Source organism: Malaya genurostris, chromosome 2, assembly GCF_030247185.1.
Source record: "Malaya genurostris strain Urasoe2022 chromosome 2, Malgen_1.1, whole genome shotgun sequence".
Lineage (NCBI taxonomy): Eukaryota > Metazoa > Arthropoda > Insecta > Diptera > Culicidae > Malaya > Malaya genurostris.
Genome location: NC_080571.1, coordinates 300,351,182 through 300,373,669, shown reverse-complemented (window position 1 = coordinate 300,373,669; position 22,488 = coordinate 300,351,182). Strand labels below are relative to the sequence as shown.

At 33.0% G+C, this 22,488-nt stretch overlaps 1 protein-coding gene across 2 annotated transcripts in view; it reads left to right on the top strand.

Annotated features, from left to right (window-relative positions):
• Positions 1-22,488, top strand: part of LOC131430780 (UDP-glucosyltransferase 2-like) — a 79,161-nt gene that overhangs the window by 14,551 nt on the left and 42,122 nt on the right. Inside the window, exon 1 of one of the 2 annotated variants that reach the window (XM_058595984.1) lies at positions 16,572-20,914. The exons of the other annotated variant lie outside the window; for it this stretch is intronic. Within the exon in view, the coding sequence (XP_058451967.1) occupies positions 19,846-20,914 (1,069 nt within the window). The 5' untranslated portion in view covers positions 16,572-19,845. Of the gene's footprint in view, positions 1-16,571; positions 20,915-22,488 lie in introns of those variants that run through there. 2 annotated transcript variants of the gene reach the window in all.

The window sequence follows — 22,488 nt, the reverse complement described above, 5'->3', positions numbered from 1 at the left end:
AATTATTTGAAATTATGTTATATAACTAAAAATTATGATCATATTTCCGAATCACGATCAAAAACTTATCACTCTCTCAGAGGGTACATTTTGAAAAGGCGCCTCATAGTAAAGTAAGTCGTATTAACGACAAAACGCTTAGTTTTTTTTAAGTAGCTTACCTTTCAATTACCTGCTCCAACTATGTGCTTAAAACTATTTGTAAATTTACAAAAATTTGCAAGTTAACTTTTTGCTTATTTACTTCAAGCGCCGGTCGCCTTACACAAGAGGCAATCACTTTCATTGCAATTCTGCTAATTTTTTGCATAAAAAAAAACGTTGGAAAATTTTTATGAACCGGTTCTTTAGAGAATCGAAAATTAATGTCCAAAGTTTTACACGCAGAGAAAAAAATTGTGAAAATATCTGAATTTGGGTTTCATGCAACGAATTATTTTATTGAAAAAGTGACAAAAGATCATCTGATTTGATATTGCAAATATTGCTGCTTGAAAATACAAAACATTACAATTAATGTTCCTCAGTAGATAAGTGTGTTTCAATCAATATTTTGATGATATTACAAATATTTCAATTGTGCGTTTCTGCTAATTCCTAACAATTTCACAGTAAATTCTATTTGAAAAATTCATTTTAAATTATCAGGTGTACAACTTTGCTTCCGCCGTTTTCCGATAGGTGGCTGTACCGGCTGAGGCTGGTCAAAATACAAAGATGATAATGCCTTTAAAGTGAGTATGTACAGTGCCTAACGAATTGTCATCGCCGTTTCAGTGACCGTTGTTCTTGTTTTCGTATTATTCACGCTCAAAAATGTCTGTTTATGTGCTCAATTCTCGTCATTTGCGGGAAGTTTTACTTTTCTGTTACAATTCGGAAAAAATTGCAGCTGAAGCGCATCGAATGCTCTCAGAAACTTACGGTGATGCTGCTTTGAGTAGAAGAACGTGTCGGGAGTGGTTTCAACGTTTTGAAAATGGTGATTTCGATGTCGAAGACAAACACGGTGGTGGAAGAGAAAAAACCTTCAAAGATGAACAACTAGAAGCATTGCTTGATGAAGATTCGTGCCAAACCCAAGAAGAGCTTGTCGAATCGTTGGGAGAAAAGAGAGCCATTTCAAAACGTCTCAAGACCCTGGGCATGTTTCAAAAAGAAGGAAACTGGATGCCGTACGAGTTGAAACCGAGGGACATCGAGCGCCGTCTATTTGTATGTGAGCAACTGCTTCAAAGACAAAATCGTAAGGGGTTTTCACATCGAATCGTAACCGGTGATGAAAAGTGGGCTCGATACGATAATACTAAACGCTGAAAATAATGGGGAAAGCCCGGGCATGTTACTTCATCGAAGGCAAAACCGAATATTCACGGCGCCAAGGTTATGATTTGTATTTGGTGCGATCAGCTCGGTGTAATTTACTCTTAAACCCGGGTGGAACCATCACAGGAGATCGCTACCCAAGTAACAATTCGAATGCCATATGGTTTTGATTATAATTTATAGGAGTTTTGTAATTGATTGTTCAATCACTACTTGTTTTATAACAACTATAATAAGTGTCGCTTTTGACAAGTAATATCATAGTTTTTAAAGCTTCTATAAAACCTTTTACAACTGGACTAAAAATAAGTCAATTTGTACTAGAATAAAACCATGCAAACACTCTTAATATTGCTTTCAAACATTTTCTTTAAAACATTATTGCCAGTTAAATTCTTTCATAAATCTAGTTTTGCGTGTGTGCGTGTTCATTGGATGACAGTTTCACTCAGAGCAAATTTGAGGGTTCTAAAGAACATTTATCACACTCCTGTTGTGGGCTATTTGATTTATTGCTTCTTAGATTGAAAGTAATTTGCATTAAAGAAAATTTCATGGCCGCCATTATAATGTTCTTTGCCATAGCCTTTATTGACATCAAATAAACTTCGAAATGCAAAAACGAGGAAGTATGATGGATTTTTATGATTCATTTTCAAAACGTATGCACAAGTTTTATCGCCACGAAATAGTTTTATACAAAAAAGATGATAAATCACAGAAAATAATTTTCATAAATCATAGAGACTTTCGCAAAAACCGTACTTATTTCAAGGCGATTAGTTATAATTCTTAGTTTTATCCATACTTTCACGATAAAAATAAATGCGCATGAAGTTTTTACGTTCGGTAAAAGTCTCAAACTTGTAAATAAAATCCAATAAATTGTTACTGATTGCATTCAAAGAAGATATGACACACATATAATCAAGAAAAATATTACCAAAACGACAGTTTATTCATAGTAGAATTTATTCCATCCAAATAAATTTAATGTTGATCGTAAAGCTGGTTTCAAAATTTTCTTGAATTTGAAGTTTTAACGCAGCTTTATGATGATTCTTCACTTTGCTTTATAATCCTTATGAAGAATGGTCCACTTGGCAGGAACATGCTCTTATAGAGGTTTTCAGTAGGCTTTCGTGGAGTTTAAAGTGTAATGCAAGATTTATTATGTAGCATTGAAGATAGCTACATGTATTTATTAATATTAAAAATGTTACTTGGGTACCGAACGCAACTGATGCACCTTAGTCGCGCGCTAAAAGAAAAGCGGCCACAATATCAAGAGCGACATGACAAAGTCATCCTCCAACACGACAATGCTCGGCCTCACGTCACAAAAGTGGTCAAAAAGTACCTGGAAACGTCGAAATGGGAAGTGTTGCCCCACCCGCCGTGTTCCCCAGATGTCGCCCCTTCTGACTTCTATCTATTCCGTTCGATGGCACACGGCCTGGCAGATCAACATTTTCAATCCTTCGAAGAGTTGGAAAAATAGATTGATTCATGGATAGCGTCAAACAAGGACTCCTTTTTTCGAGCCGGGATCCGAAAATTGCTGGAAAGATGGGAGAAAATTGTCGCTAGCGACGGACAATACTTTGAATAATACATCTGTAAGAACTTTTTCGCAATAAAGCTTTTAACTTTGGAAAAAAACGGCGGAAGCAAAGTTGTACACCTGATAAATAACTTTAGATCTGGTTAGTAACAGTAGCGCTTTTAATTAACAAACATTTTAGTTGAAATAAACGAATTTGATTTTAGTTATTTCAACTAATCCTTTGGTTTGTTATAATCATATATTTTTGTTTGCTTTTACGAGTGAAATAATTTCTTTCAAACTAATTTGCAAGATAATTTTTGATACAACTTTTTTTTTCAATTTATATTCGTTTTCAAGTTCTAAAACCAAAAATTTGATTAAAATTGTCAATTTTCAAGACATTTAGACCTTTTTCGGCGAGACGATCGAATTAGGCTCTGGTATTTTAATTAGAATTCAATAATTTGGTGCTTCATCAGTCCGGCCAAGATCTCTGCATCAATAAATTTTTGCAACGAAAATGTTTCGTCTTAGACTCGTCAGTGTAGAGCAGTTCAAATTGAACTGCTTACTGCGAACTTAAACAGCTCAATTTGAGCCGCTAATCAGACGTAAAGTTATTGCTATTTGCAACACACTTGTAATAAGCACCGAAGTGCTAAGTCTTTCCTGATGTGCCGAACGAAAACAAGTTTCGACTAATACTGGTCGATTCAGATGGTCATTTATGGGTTAACCTTATTTTGTGCTAGGGCACATAACCAATTTCACTATCTTTACGTTTCTTACGTTTCGTCTTAGACTCGTCAGTGCAGAGCAGTTCAAATTAAAAAAAACAAGTGTGTTGCAAATAGCAATAACTTTACGTCAGCTTAGCGATTCAAATTGAATTGTTTAAGTTCGCAGTAAGCAGTTCAATTTGAACTGCTCTGCACTGACGAGTCTAAGACGAAACGTAAAGATAGTGAAATTGGTTATGTGCCCTAGCACAAAATAAGGTTAACCCCTAAACGAAAATGTGTTATGTAATGTCATGGCATTTTCAAAAATATGATTAATTATCAATACATACGTTTGAATTGTTGAAACTTTCCTAGGAAATGGAATATTTATATACTTATCAAACGCGCACAAACTTTATCCGCGGTAGAAAAAAATATGCCTCTGGTTTATCCACGCGCGAGAAAATTATTCAGGTTTATTCGAAATAAAACTAATACGGTGTTTTTTTGTTTCAACTATAGAGGTTTTAACCTTAAGATCATTCACCTCTTTAGGCCAGAAATGCTTTCTAATCCTATGTGCGGAATTGAGGATCGAACCCAGGTGGGCTGTGGGAAAGGCATCGAGTAATCCATCACGCTATAACCGTCCCCTAAACTAATACGGTTTATTTAAACGGTCAACTAAGTTATATCATTACACAAATAAGATCATAGATAAATTGAATCAAACTTTTTCTTGATATAAAGGTATAGCAGGATTGAATCAATACAGATGTTGTCGATAACATCAACTCCACTTTGGTTGACATGTGAGAAACAGTCACTTTATACACATTACAATACATTTTGATTCAAATCAAACAGAGAACATTGTTTATGTTAAAGGGGGAAGTTACTACTTACAGTTTTGTTATTTAAAACATGCTTCATTTCTGTGCGTGTAGATATCATGATACGAATGTCGCGTCGGTAGATAATTCCCTAGCCCGACAAACAGATGGTGTCACTAATTGAAAATCCCTTTAGCGCAGACATCCTTAAGATGTCATTTGTCAACATTTCATGACATTCGGTTAATTAGTGTGTTCGTTATTGTGCTTTCAGTGACACTAGTTTTGGAAAATTAGAAACAGTGGGAAAAAAAGTATTTCGTGGGTTTGATGAAACACAATGTTTCAATACAAAACATGCTGTGCAAGTGAAGAATCGCCTTGATAAGTGTTATACGGACTCAATCATTTCAATACGATCGTCAAATGAGGCTATTTTTCCGTTAATCGTCTAAAAAGTTCATTTGATCGTTATGAAGAATTGAAAAGTAATGATATAGGATGATGGTGATGGTATCAAAGGAAAGTGTATACAAACTGGCTGCAAGCTAAAATTGTATGCAAAATGCCGAGTTTTCATACTACTGATTGAAACCAACTTTTCCTCGCGATGGGCAATCCGTGAGCGAACGATTCAAACAAACTAGTACTTCTAGAAGAATGAGTGAACAAGTTTGATACATTCGTTATCCTTAAAATAGTGCACAAAAAAGAATGATTGTTTGTACAAATACATGCCAAAAAGTACTCACTATTATTGAATTTGTTAACTACAAAATATAATTTATGGCTCTCATTTTTTTTTCGGATGAACATACAAAATTTTAGAAGAACGCAAGAACGGTTCAACAGAACTAGTTCAAGTTCAGTGCGGTTATTTAAAACTAACGGTTTCGCCCATCTCCAGTTGCGATGGCTAAATTCCATAAAATTCAAATTCAAATGGCTACCGCATCCTCTACATTCGCCAGATTTAACACCCGCTGACTTGTATGCTGTTCTCAGATTTAAAAAAGATGCTTGCTGCAAACTGATTTCTATCAAATGATGTGCTCATCGCCGAGACCAAGGTGTTTTTGAGGGTAGTTTGTTTGTTTTTTGTCAAATAGGGAACATTTTGACCGACGAGTTGAGTTTATGTGGAAAACGAAGAAATATTGCTTCTAAAATATTTGGAATAAAAATTAATACTGTGGTTTTGACAATAATTGTGCAGCCTTCACTGTTCAAACAACTCTAGGCACTGCTCATCAAAGAAAGTGGACACCCGTTTCTCAAAGGAAAATATACATGTTAAAACAAATTCATAAGTTTCATTTACATAGGGGAGACCGGGGTTAGTCCAGGCACGGGATTTAATCGAACAGCTTAAATATCTTCTAAACCAGCAATTATTTCTATCCAAAGATTGACTGTTTAAACGCGCTTTCATGTGACAGACAGACGTTAGTTAGCTGGATGACGCTGAGTCAGTTCAATTTGGCATCAATCGCGTTCGTGTTAAAAGATGTACGATTTTTACTTATTTTTCTGTTTATAAATTTTAACGTGAATACGTTTTACTTTACTATGAGACGCCTTTTTAAAGTTTATTCTATGGGTGAGTGAAAAGTTTTTTATTCCGAGTATCTCTTGTTTTATTTAACGTATTATCATAATTTTTTCTCCACGTCTTCGGAGATACGATCAATAATTTGTGATAGAATTTTCAGTTGTATGAGATAATCACAAATAACTCGAAATTCAAGTTTCCTAGAGTCTTTGATAAGTAAAAGAGGTGAAAGTTTGATGCTTTATTCATTCCAGCCTGCGTAGTTGACTCGTTCAGCTCTGATATTCAGATTCAGAATCTAAGACCAGATTTTCTTTTCAACTCCCAGAATCCAGATCTATATTTCAGTTGTCCCGAATCCTAGGCCAGAATCGAATTCCAGAATTCTGGACTTGAAACCGAATTTTAGAACTTGATTCTGAGACCGGATTTTTTAACCAAAATCTAGAACTGAGATCAGGATCTTGAAATTAGACCTCGAAAATGAATGCTGGCCTCGGATCTGAATTTGTAAACTGAATTCTAAAATTGAACCTCAGACCAGGATCCAGTCAAAAGTATTCACAAATCACCGTGTCTAACTAGCAACTGCTCGGACATATCTGACACGATTTGGAGTAAAATGTTATACAGAAAAAAGGTAATAAACAAGGCTTTTAAAGCTACTTACGCTTTGCTTCTTACACGAGTGCACTTTTTTTCCCCTAGAATGATGATAAGCACTAAATTAATGGGTTGAGATCAATGCTCGAACTCAGGTCAGAAGCATTGGTAGTCTGAGGTCAACCGTGTGCTACTTAAAGTTGAAAGGTATTGCCTAGTGCAAGAGAAATTTGATGTCCTGATAGTTGTCAATATTGCCGAGAGCTCACTTAGGTTTCTCGATTTACAAATATTCCACCATATCTTAAAGCCAATTCATTTCAACCATCGATAATTCAGTTATTTGATAAAACTTAATTCAGTCTTGGTAGTGATGACACTTGCCAGATAGATCACCAACGTGATCAGTATGTTGAAGTTATTTTTGTGACATAGCTTCAACCTGTTGAAACTGTTGTAGTGTTGATACATCATTTTTGCTACATCACACAATGACTTTTCTATTCCCACACAGCGTGTACTTGTGATGCTTGATAGCAATTATGAGGTTTTTTTCATGTTTTGTTTTCTTGTCATCGAATTTTGAAGTAACTGTTATGACGGTTTAACGGCCATTGTTTGGGAAATTCTCAACCCTTGAGTGAGTGCCTGACTGCTTGGTACTGATGGATAATTACAGAGTTTATTTACTTAGCTGGGTTCAAACCGTTTAGACTTATTCTTAGATTCCAGTCCATACCATATGTAGACGCCTCTTCACAGATCACTTTTGAAATACTGATAACACATATAAACCTTTTCATTATAATAACAATCAAATGACTCGTAACTTCTCGACTATGTAATTTACATTGATGGTACATAATCAATAATATTAAACTAGCATTCTAATTGTTATTTACACGAAACAAATAGAAAAACATTGAATTAATTGTTCTTCGGGACAGTTGACAAGCGACATTCTGATGCCCGCAGTAAACACTACCATGTTTGTTCCATAAACGAAACATTCTTTCTGCCTAAAGGGATGAGTATTTCTTGGATAAAAGCATCGAAAAGTGAACAATGCTCATTCGTTAAAGAACGAGCCAAACAATAAAGTGAAGAACGAAAAATAAGATACTGTAAGCTGTAGTAAAAGGTGCATGGAGTATGATATACTTAAGGTTCAGCACAGATTATTCAATCCCATAATTTCAGTACTGATCAATAATTAGAACATCACAAGTCATCATCATCATCACTGCGATTGAACATTGTTTAGACCTAACTCAGATAATAAACAGTGACTTTGCTTCGTGTATATACACAGTGGGCCTTGTGATAACTAAAGAAACTGTTTTTGGAATACAAAGTTTGATTTTTTTTATGCGCGCGATCAATTTTTGCTTAGAGCTGAGTCAAGGATCGTAGTCTTTTCGATGTATAATTTCATTTTCAGAAATTTGATTGGGATTATGGTGTCAGGTCGAACGAAAGCAGTAGAAACCTTGAAATAATAACCACTATAACTCCATCTTCACCTAACAGTTTAATTTAAACTGCTAATCAGACACAAAACTCACTCTATTTGAGTGCCGACATTTAGACTATTGCGTCGAAGCTAATTTTCTTTTCTGATATTTCGGACGTAAACGAATGGCGAGCTTGTGCGTAAAAATTACTTATGGTTCTAATTAAAACTTATAAGAGTTTTGTAGTTGATCTGCAATCACTACAAGTTTTTTTAAACAACTATAATAAGTGCCTCTTTTGACAAAAAATATAATTATTTTCAAATATTCCTTAAAACCTTTTACCCGGTCCAACAACTTATCTAATAGTCAAACAACTTGTACTATAACAAAACCATACATACACCCTTAATATTGCTTAAAAACATTCCCTTTAAAACATTATTGTCAGTTATATAATTTCATAGATCTTGTTCTGTGTGTTCGTATTCATTGGATGAAAGTTTCACACAGAGCAAATTTGATAGTTATAAAGTACATTTTTGACATATTTGTTTATTTTATTTATTTCTTACATATATATCATTATTTTAAACATGATAAATTACACATGATACATGTGATGCATGATACGTGATATGATACATGACACAAGCCGCATGATACATGATACATGATACATGATACATGATATATGATACTTGATACATAATACATGATACATGATACATGATACATGATACATGATACATGATTCATGATACATGATACATGATACATGATACATGATACATGATACATGATACATGATACATGATACATGATACATGATACATGATACATGATACATGATACATGATACATGATACATGATACATGATACATGATACATGATACATGATACATGATACATGATACATGATACATGATACATGATACATGATACATGATACATGATACATGATACATGATACATGATACATGATACATGATACATGATACATGATACATGATACATGATACATGATACATGATACATGATACATGATACATGATACATGATACATGATACATGATACATGATACATGATACATGATACATGATACATGATACATGATACATGATACATGATACATGATACATGATACATGATACATGATACATGATACATGATACATGATACATGATACATGATACATGATACATGATACATGATACATGATACATGATACATGATACATAGTACATGATACATGATACATGATACATAGTACATGATACATGATACATGATACATGATACATGATACATGATACATGATACATGATACATGATACATGATACATGATACATGATACATGATACATAGTACATGATACATGATACATGATACATGATACATGATACATGATACATGATACATGATACGTGATACATGATACATGATACATGATACATGATACATGATACATGATACATGATACATGATACATAGTACATGATACATGATACATGATACATGATACATGATACATGATACATGATACATGATACATGATACATGATACATGATACATGATACATGATAAATGATACATGATACATAGTACATGATACATGATACATGATACATAGTACATGATACATGATACATGATACATGATACATGATACATGATACATGATACATGATACATGATACATAGTACATGATACATGATACATGATACATGATACATGATACATGATACATGATACATGATACATGATACATGATACATGATACATGATACATGATACATGATACATGATACATGATACATGATACATGATACATGATACATGATACATGATACATGATACATGATACATGATACATGATACATGATACATGATACATGATACATGATACATGATACATGATACATGATACATGATACATGATACATGATACATGATACATGATACATGATACATGATACATGATACATGATACATGATACATGATACATGATACATGATACATGATACATGATACATGATACATGATACATGATACATGATACATGATACATGATACATGATACATGATACATGATACATGATACATGATACATGATACATGATACATGATACATGATACATGATACATGATACATAGTACATAATACATGATACATGATACATGATACATGATACATGATACATGATACATGATACATGATACATGATACATGATACTTGATACATGATACATAGTACATAATACATGATACATGATACATGATACATGATACATGATACATAGTACATGATACATGATACATGATACATGATACATGATACATGATACATGATACATGATACATAGTACATGATACATGATACATGATACATAGTACATGATACATGATACATGATACATGATACATGATACATGATACATGATACATGATACATGATACATGATACATAGTACATGATACATGATACATGATACATAGTACATGATACATGATACATGATACATGATACATGATACATGATACATGATACATGATACATGATACATGATACATGATACATGATACATAGTACATGATACATGATACATGATACATGATACATGATACATGATACATGATACATGATACATAGTACATGATACATGATACATGATACATGATACATGATACATGATACATGATACATGATAAATGATACATGATAAATGATACATGATACATAGTACATGATACATGATACATAGTACATGATACATGATACATGATACATGATACATGATACATAGAACATGATACATAATACATGATACATGATACATGATACATGATACATGATACATGATACATAGTACATGATACATGATACATAGTACATGATACATGACACATGATACATGATACATGATACATAGTACATCATACATGATACATGATACATGATACTGGATACATGATACATGATACGTGATACATGATACAAGATACATGGTACATGATACATGATACGTGATACATGATACATGATACATGATACATGATACATGATACATGATACATGATACATGATACATGATACATGATACATGATACATGATACATGATACATGATACATGATACATGATACATGATACATGATACATGATACATGATACATGATACATGATACATGATACATGATACATGATACATGATACATGATACATGATACATGATACATGATACATGATACATGATACATGATACATAGTACATGATACATGATACATGATACATGATACATAGTACATGACACATGATACATGATACATAGTACATGATACATGATACATGATACATAGTACATGATACATGATACATGATACATGATACATGATACATGATACATGATACATGATACATGATACATAGTACATGATACATGATACATGATACATGATACATGATACATGATACATGATACATGATACATGATACATGATACATGATACATGATACATGATACATAGTACATGATACATGATACATGATACATGATACATGATACATGATACATGATACATGATACATGATACATGATACATGATACATAGTACATGATACATGATACATAGTACATGATACATGATACATGATACATGATACATGATACATGATACATGATACATGATACATGATACATGATACATGATACATAGTACATGATACATGATACATGATACATGATACATGATACATGATACATGATACATGATACATGATACATGATACATGATACATGATACATGATACATGATACATGATACATGATACATAGTACATGATACATGATACATGATACATGATACATGATACATGATACTGGATACATGATACATGATACGTGATACATGATACAAGATACATGGTACATGATACATGATACGTGATACATGATACGTGATACATGATACATGATACATGATACATGATACATGATACATGATACATGATACATGATACATGATACATGATACATGATACATGATACATGATACATGACACATGATACATGATACATAGTACATGATACATGATACATGATACATGATACATGATACATGATACATGATACATGATACATGATACATGATACATGATACATGATACATGATACATAGTACATGATACATGATACATGATACATGATACATAGTACATGATACATGATACATGATACATAGTACATGATACATGATACATGATACATAGTACATGATACATGATACATGATACATGATACATGATACATGATACATGATACATGATACATGATACATGATACATGATACATAGTACATGATACATGATACATGATACATGATACATGATACATGATACATGATACATGATACATGATACATGATACATGATACATGATACATGATACATAGTACATGATACATGATACATGATACATGATACATGATACATGATACATGATACATGATACATGATACATGATACATGATACATGATACATGATACATAGTACATGATACATGATACATAGTACATGATACATGATACATGATACATGATACATGATACATGATACATGATACATGATACATGATACATGATACATGATACATGATACATGATACATGATACATAGTACATGATACATGATACATGATACATGATACATGATACATGATACATGATACATGATACATGATACATGATACATGATACATGATACATGATACATAGTACATGATACATGATACATGATACATGATACATGATACATGATACATGATACATGATACATGATACATGATACATAGTACATGATACATGATACATGATTCATGATACATGATACATGATACATGATACATGATACATGATACATGATACATGATACATGATACATGATACATGATACATGATACATAGTACATGATACATGGTACATAGTACATGATACATGACACATGATACATGATACATGATACATAGTACATCATACATGATACATGATACATGATACTGGATACATGATACATGATACTGGATACATGATACATGATACGTGATACATGATACAAGATACATGATACATGATACATAATACATGATACATGATACATGATACATGATACATGATACATGATACATGATACATGATACATGATACATGATACATGATACATGATACATGATACATGATACATGATACATGATACATGATACATGATACATGATACATGATACATGATACATGATACATGATGCGTGATACATGATACATGATACATGATACATGATACATGATACATGATACATGATACATGATACATGATACATGATACATGATACATGATACATGATACATGATACATGATACATGATACATGATACATAGTACATGATACATGATACATGATACATGATACAAAGTACATGATACATGATACATGATACATAGTACATGATACATGATACATCATACATGATACATGATACATGATACATGATACATGATACATGATACATGATACATGATACATGATACATTATACATGATACATGATACATGATACATGATACATAGTACATGATATATGACACATGATACATGTTACATGATACATAGTACATCATACATGATACATGATACATGATACATGATACATGATACATAGTACATGATACATGACACATGATACATGATACATGATACATAGTACATCATACATGATACATGATACATGATACGTGATACATGATACATAGTACATGATACATGACACATGATACATGATACATGATACATGATACATGATACATGATACATGATACATGATACATGATACATGATATATGATACATGATACATGATACATGATACATGATACATGATACATGATACATGATACATGATACATGACACATGATACATGATACATGATACATGATACATGATACATGATACATGATACATGATACATGATACATGATACATGATACATGATACATGATACATGATACATGATACATGATACATGATACATGATACATGATACATGATACATGATACATGATACATGATACATGACACATGATACATGATACATGATACATGATACATCATACTTGATACATGATACATGATACATGATACATGATACATGATACGTGATACATGATACAAGATACATGATACATCATACATGATACATGATACATGATACATGATACATGATACATTATACATGATACATGATACATGATACATGATACATAGTACATGATATATGACACATGATACATGTTACATGATACATAGTACATCATACATGATACATGATACATGATACATGATACATGATACATAGTACATGATACATGACACATGATACATGATACATGATACATAGTACATCATACATGATACATGATACATGATACGTGATACATGATACATAGTACATGATACATGACACATGATACATGATACATGATACATGATACATGATACATGATACATGATACATGATACATGATACATGATACATGATACATGATACATGATACATGATACATGATACATGATACATGATACATGATACATGATACATGATACATGATACAAGATACATGTTACATGATACATGATACATGATACATGATACATGATACATGATACATGATACATGATACATGATACATGATACATGATACATGATACATGATACATGATACATGATACATGATACATGATACATGATACATGATACATGATACATGATACATGATACATGATACATGATACATGATACATGATACATGATACATGATACATGATACATGATACATGATACATGATACATAGTACATCATACATGATACATGATACATGATACATGATACATGATACATGATACATGATACATGATACATGATACATGATACATGATACATGATACATGATACATGATACATGATACATGATACATGATACATGATACATGATACATGATACATGATACATGATACATGATACATGATACATGATACATGATACATGATACATGATACATGATACATGATACATGATACATGATACATGATACATGATACATGATACATGATACATGATACATGATACATGATACATAGTACATCATACATGATACATGATACATGATACATGATACATGATACATGATACATGATACATGATACATGATACATGATACATGATACATGATACATGATACATGATACATGATACATGATACATGATACATGATACATGATACATGATACATGATACATGATACATGATACATGATACATGATACATGATACATGATACATGATACATGATACATGATACATGATACATGATACATGATACATGATACATGATACATGATACATGATACATGATACATGATACATGATACATGATACATGATACATGATACATGATACATGATACATGATACATGATACATGATACATGATACATGATACATGATACATGATACATGATACATGATACATGATACATGATACATGATACATGATACATGATACATGATACATGATACATGATACATGATACATGATACATGATACATGATACATGATACATGATACATGATACATGATACATGACACATGATACATGATACATGATACATGATACATCATACTTGATACATGATACATGATACATGATACATGATACATGATACGTGATACATGATACAAGATACATGATACATCATACATGATACATGATACATGATACGTGATACATGATACAAGATACATGATACATGATACATGATACATGATACATGATACATGATACATGATACATGATACATGATACATGATACATGATACATGATACATGATACTGGATACATGATACATGATACGTGATACATGATACAAGATACATGATACATGATACATGATACATCATACATGATACATGATACATGATACATGATACATGATACATGATACATGATACATGATACATGATACATGATACATGATACATGATACATGATACATGATACATGATACATGATACATGATACATGATACATGATACATGATACATGATACATGATACAAGATACATGATACATGATACATGATACATGATACATGATACATGATACATGATACATGATACATGATACATGATACATGATACATGATACATGATACATGACACATGATACATGATACATGATACATGATACATGATACATGATACATGATACATGATACATGATACATGATACATGATACATGATACATGATACATGATACATGATACATGATACATGATACATGATACATGATACATGATACATGACACATGATACATGATACATGATACATGATACATGATACATGATACATGATACATGATACATGATACATGATACATGATACATGATACATGATACATGATACATGATACATGATACATGATACATGATACATGATACATGATACATGATACATGATACATGATACAGGATACATGATTTTTGATGAATGATACATTGAGTTGGTCATTCGCCGTGGGAATTGGGTTATTGAAATCAAATATATTTTCACTGATATCATTCAAAACCGGCATGACACACACATACTCAAGGAAAATATTATAAAAATTCATTCATTCCTTCTATCCGAATAAATTTAATGTTGATCGTAAAGCTGGGTTCAACATTTTCAGGAATTTCGAAAAAGATTTAATTTACGCTGATTCTTTACTTCACTTTATAAACCTTATGAAGAATGGTTCACTTGGCAGGACTATGCTCTTATGTTGGTTTTCAGTAGGCTTTTGTGTTCAAATGCAAGATTTATGACGATGCGGATTGAAGACAGCAAAAAATATTTATTAATATTAAAAATGTTTCTTCTGGTGACATTGTCATTGTCATTGGTTATGTTCGTTAGAATTGACGTTTCGAATAAAAATTAAGGTGATGTGATGTCCATCCCCTACAATCGGTATAGATTCTGCAAAATATTCAGGGTGTGATACAGCAGTTGAGTTGAAACGCAATAATGAATGATAGACTTATTGGATCTCGTCAGCTGATAAAAGTCCATTGGTTATAGAATCCGCCCTCAAGAGCCTCAAATAATTGAACGTTATTTCAATTTGATCCACTCGATAAGATTTTCGTTAGTTCAAGTAACTCCATCAACAAAACTGGTAACAAAAGTAATCATCTCCACCATACATCTTATATGGGAAAACCCTTCTGCTCAGAGTATTGGCTCTCGAAAACAGTTTAAGCATTCGCTCAAATTTTGACATCGCTAGAAAAGAAGTATAAATATACTAGCTGACCCGTCGAACTTCGTCTCGCCTAAAATTATTTTTTGTAATTTATATTTTCGGACGGCAGAGTGGTCAAACGTCTAATGTCGTTGACGTTTCTCTCCATTATGTGGCTGACTACTTGGTCTACAATGAACGATTGTAACGAATTCAGAGACGACATATTATTTTCCACACAAATTGTCATCTTCGAATGCATTAAACATAGATAGCAGAACTCTTTCCAACTCATGGTGTCGACATATTAGAATAACAATGGTCCTGAGATGATTAAAATTTATTGGCATATCCTTGAAGATTATCGGAAGGATTTTTTTGAGATTGTTTGTCCAAAAAATGCTCCTTCGCTAATCTGATTATTCTACATAATCATGTTTGATGAATGTTCATAGCATTGCCATTACAGGGTCAATCTTTGAATCCTAAATTTAGCGATAAATTCTACATTCAATAGTTTAAACGAAAATTTTATCCATGTAGTGTCCTTTAAGTTGTACATGAACACTGAAGCCGTCAAATAATCATAGTCATATCATTAGTTGAGTCAAGACATCGTTTTGCTGAGTACTCCGTCTAAAATTAGGGAATAAGTTAACATCTGATAATCAATATCATACAAAATTGAAGGAAAAATGTGCAATACTTCTGTTATAGCGAAGCGAATATGTGAAATAAATATACCAGTTGTCGTCCTTTTGTTTAGCTAATATGTATTTGTTCGAGTAACCCAAAGTTCGGAAAGAGGGAATGATTTTGTCTTAAGCAACTTTCAAAGTAAATGAATAGTATCCTAAGCCACCCGTTTTCAAGTCAGAATCCAAACGCAACTGAACGAACTATAGCTCGGTGCAGCTGACAAAAATAGCTCAAAACTTGTTCTGTACCTTCAAGTTGCCAGAAACTCCTCGTCTACTTTGAAGCAACAAAAAAGTGATTATTTTCATATAATGTGAAACTTTTGATTTCTGAAACTTTTGATTGCTTGGGGAAACTCCGCTATAATTTTAATTTTATCTTTATCTTACCAATTTGAAAATACTTCACAAAAATAAGCAACTTAAAATCAAATATTTATGCTAATCATCATCTACCGATTGGCATTTAATTGCCATTTGTTATGTGCGCTTATCTACATGATTTGTAAATAAATGCTAGGAACATCTCTTTGTTTGTCCTCATTGTTTCAACAGCGGAATCGTATCATTGATTGTTTTTTTGTAATTTCATTTTTTAACTCACGCCCACGAAGACCAATATTATTCATCTAACTGATTACATGGCATACATTGCATCTAGTAAACGAAATCAGAACTTTTGCTCCTGCTTACGGTATGGCTTGAATAGTATATCGAAATAGCTAGAACAGTAATATGCATTCCACCAAGTCATTTTGCAAACAATTATTTTTATACCCAATTAAACACGTGGCTCGAAATAACAAATCATATACATCAAGTATACCTGTGAATTCTCCACACGAAACATCTCGTTGCCCGCCAAACAATTTTTTTAACGATCTAGTATTCCTATCTTCGACGGCCAAACACTGGTGCAACTCGTTATGCGCCAAACACCTATCGATGATCTAGCAATCATTGACGACTTTTTCTGTGGAAAATTCCATTGTCCATACAAAACAACTTTATGGATTTTTCCCACTTTTCCGGCAAGTTTTCCTAATTTTTTTGATGTACGAACCTGGTGGGGGTAAAAACAGATCAAACAAAAAAAAAATCATCTCAATCCGTCCATCCGTTCTTACGTGATGCGATTACAAAGAATGATCTCTGCATTTTTATATATATAGATTTTCACATTCCATTGTTCAACTCAATTATTTGATTGTAGATCGAGTAATCAGGATGGAATGAATGTTGGTACGATTCCCCTCAATACTCTCCTAAAGTACGACTTGGAACAACTGTAATAAATGAAAAACATTCCCAGAAGTTAGAACAATGGTATTGGAAAAGTATCTGAATGCTTGCTGATGTGAATTATAATGTGCCAAACAATGTAACGGTTTTATGTGCACCAACACCAAAATATTGGTTCCATTACCAAAACATATAACTGAGTCACCTGTATGAATTATGATATACACAAAGGGTTCATGCACACAAAATAAAAATCGTAACAAACGAAAGCTAATAAAAAGAAGCTGTTATTTTTCCAATGGACAAACAAAGGGTTAGGAAATAGGCTGAAACATTTTTATTTTCTTTTGGGCGGTGAAACAACGCCATAAAGCACAACGGCAAAAACTAATATAAGTCTATTTCCCATCTAAGGCATCTTTTAGTCTCGCGACGAACTTTGGTACGCTGCGTGCTTTGAAACGGTTCAGAAAATTTGGTTTGCAATTTTCCGGCACGTGCTGCGGTGGAAGTTTGAGTCAAAATGTTTTCACCTTTATTTCGCTTAGTCAGTTTAATCGCGATTCTGACATTTCAAACAGCTAACTTTTGTCACGGGTCAAGAATTTTGGCGATATTTCCTGCTCCAGAAACAAGCCACCAGATTGTTTTCCGGGCGTTTATCAAAGGACTGCTAGAAAGAGGTCATCACGTGACAATGATGACCCCGATCCCGTTCGAAACGGACAATCCGAACATCACGCAAATTAACTGGAGCTACGCACATAGAATAGCCCACGAAGTCGGAGACGTGGCCGTAATGAGGCAAGATGGTAACACTGCAATGGACATTGTCTCAAAGATGCTAGTGGTTGCCAGAAAGATTATCGAAGCTGAACTCGCCCATCCAGAAGTGCAAGAGTTGATAAGGAATGCAAGTGAAAAGCAGTTCGATGTGTTACTGATGGAATATTATCAGATGACACCGTTTCACGCGTTCGCCGAGTTATTCAATGTACCCATGATTGGAATCACTTCCGTGGAATCGATTTCGTTGGCACATCAGGCGGTGGGAAACGTGATGAATGTGGTTACGCATCCAGATTTCAACCATAAATTCTCGACCAATCTGAACTTTTTCCAACGGCTTCAGGCAGTCGTTGCCAAAATATTCATCGACAATATTTTGATCCCGCTTGAGTTTGCCAAATACGACAAAATCATTGAACAGAACTTTGGCAGTAACATGACCAAATCGAAGGAGCTGATGAATCGCGTCGACTTCCTGATGACAAATACCGAACCGGCGTTGGGTTTTATCCGGCCCATTATACCTCAGGCAATTCAACTGGGCTTCCTGCATATCGTACCTCCAAAGCCACTGCCAACGGATCTTCAGAAATATTTGGATAAGTCCCAGCATGGAGTGATCTACTTTAGCCTGGGAACACTGGTCCGGTGCAGTTCACTCTATCCTGAAAATTTGAAGATTTTTGTCGATGCATTCAATTCGTTGAAGTATGACGTCCTTTGGAAGTGTGACCGGGAGTTGGAGTTCAATGACACTAGTAACATTCGGATGGCTCAATGGTTGCCCCAGCAGGATTTACTCGGTAAATATTAATGTGTTTTGGATTTGTATTCGTAGTTTTAGTTTTTCAAACATAAACGTGCCTGTTTGTTGATCATCAACATAAAAACGGAATCGATAGGTGATGTGATAATTGAATGGCTTTCTCTTTTAGATCAAATTAAATTTTTGGAATTTTTCAAGCAAATGGCACACAAAAATCTTAGTGCTGTGTTTCAGTAAGAAGCCGTATCTCAGTGTTATTTTAAAGCTGTTCCGAAGAATCTTCTCGTTGATCCTTTACTCTTATTTTTACAAAACTTCTGTTTCTCTTTTAAACTAAAAAGTGAAATTGTGAACAAAACTGGTTTTGTTTAGCGTACGTTTTTAGAATTTCGTTATAGATGTATCCTTACTTTTGAACGAAGTCGTCCGATCACTTTTTCAGTTGTTCACTTATTTCACGCAATACTCAAGTATGCAGTTTGAAAAAATCTTGTGATTTTACATTGTATAAGATGCACATTAATGGAGCGTCGTAACTCACACAGATTTATATTCCAGAACATGTCAAATTGTGTGATTTGCAAATTTGGCTTGAATTCGAATAAAATAAAAACGTGTTTAATCCACCTAGCAGTGAGATGATACCTTTTTTATCAATCCGTATGTGTTTTTTGTATGGATATTCTTAGGTGTTTCGGTTTTCTTGACATTATTTTAGTTATCGTCGTTTTAAACGGCAACTTGAGATTCTAATCACTTATAACCCTGTGATGTCGAAACTGCAAATCGTATCGAATTTCAATTTTAACGTGTGACAATCGATTGAACATTCCATGAGATGTCGAAGTAAGCTCCACTTTAGATTTTCTCGTCATCATTTATGGTACTTCCAGAGCCGATATTCAGGAACTAGCATAACCCAAAATGATTCGTATGGCAATAAATTAATACGCCAAACAATTTACATCTCCTATATCGGTATGAATTTTAAAAACTCACCATCCTGTAATTACAGAATCGGATTAAATGAACCAATTTTGTATGGGACCTTTTCATTGAATTTTTGTTTTTGAAGTTCAATATGGCCTTTTTGAGAAAATGATTAAGCTTTGAGAAACGATTCGATACTGGAACCGGAATCCGAAAATCGGTGTAGCCGAAGTTAGATAAATTCACCTGAATAGTTGTATAGTTTACATTTGTTTCAAAATGTTTGAAAATCAGTGTAGATCTTTGAGAAATCGTAGTGCGAATTAAATCTGAATCGAAAATTGAATACCGCTTAAACTGAACTAAATTATTTTGGTAATCGACTATTCAAATCTGCCAACCCGATAAACCTGATTAATTTATGTGAAATGGACATTTTAATACTACCTTGTATCTCCTAGACCGGAAGTTGTATCTGATCTTTCATAGGATTTTAGGACCTCTCATTTGAATCATAGATGGTCCTTAGATTTCATTTGAATCTTAAATCGATTCAGCCATCTACGAGAAAAATGAGTTGCATTATTTTAATTTCGTTCCGTGGTGGTTCCGCAATAAGAAGTTGGATCCAAACGTAATTCAGGTACCTTGTTTGGCAGTATACTACTTTTCATATGAATC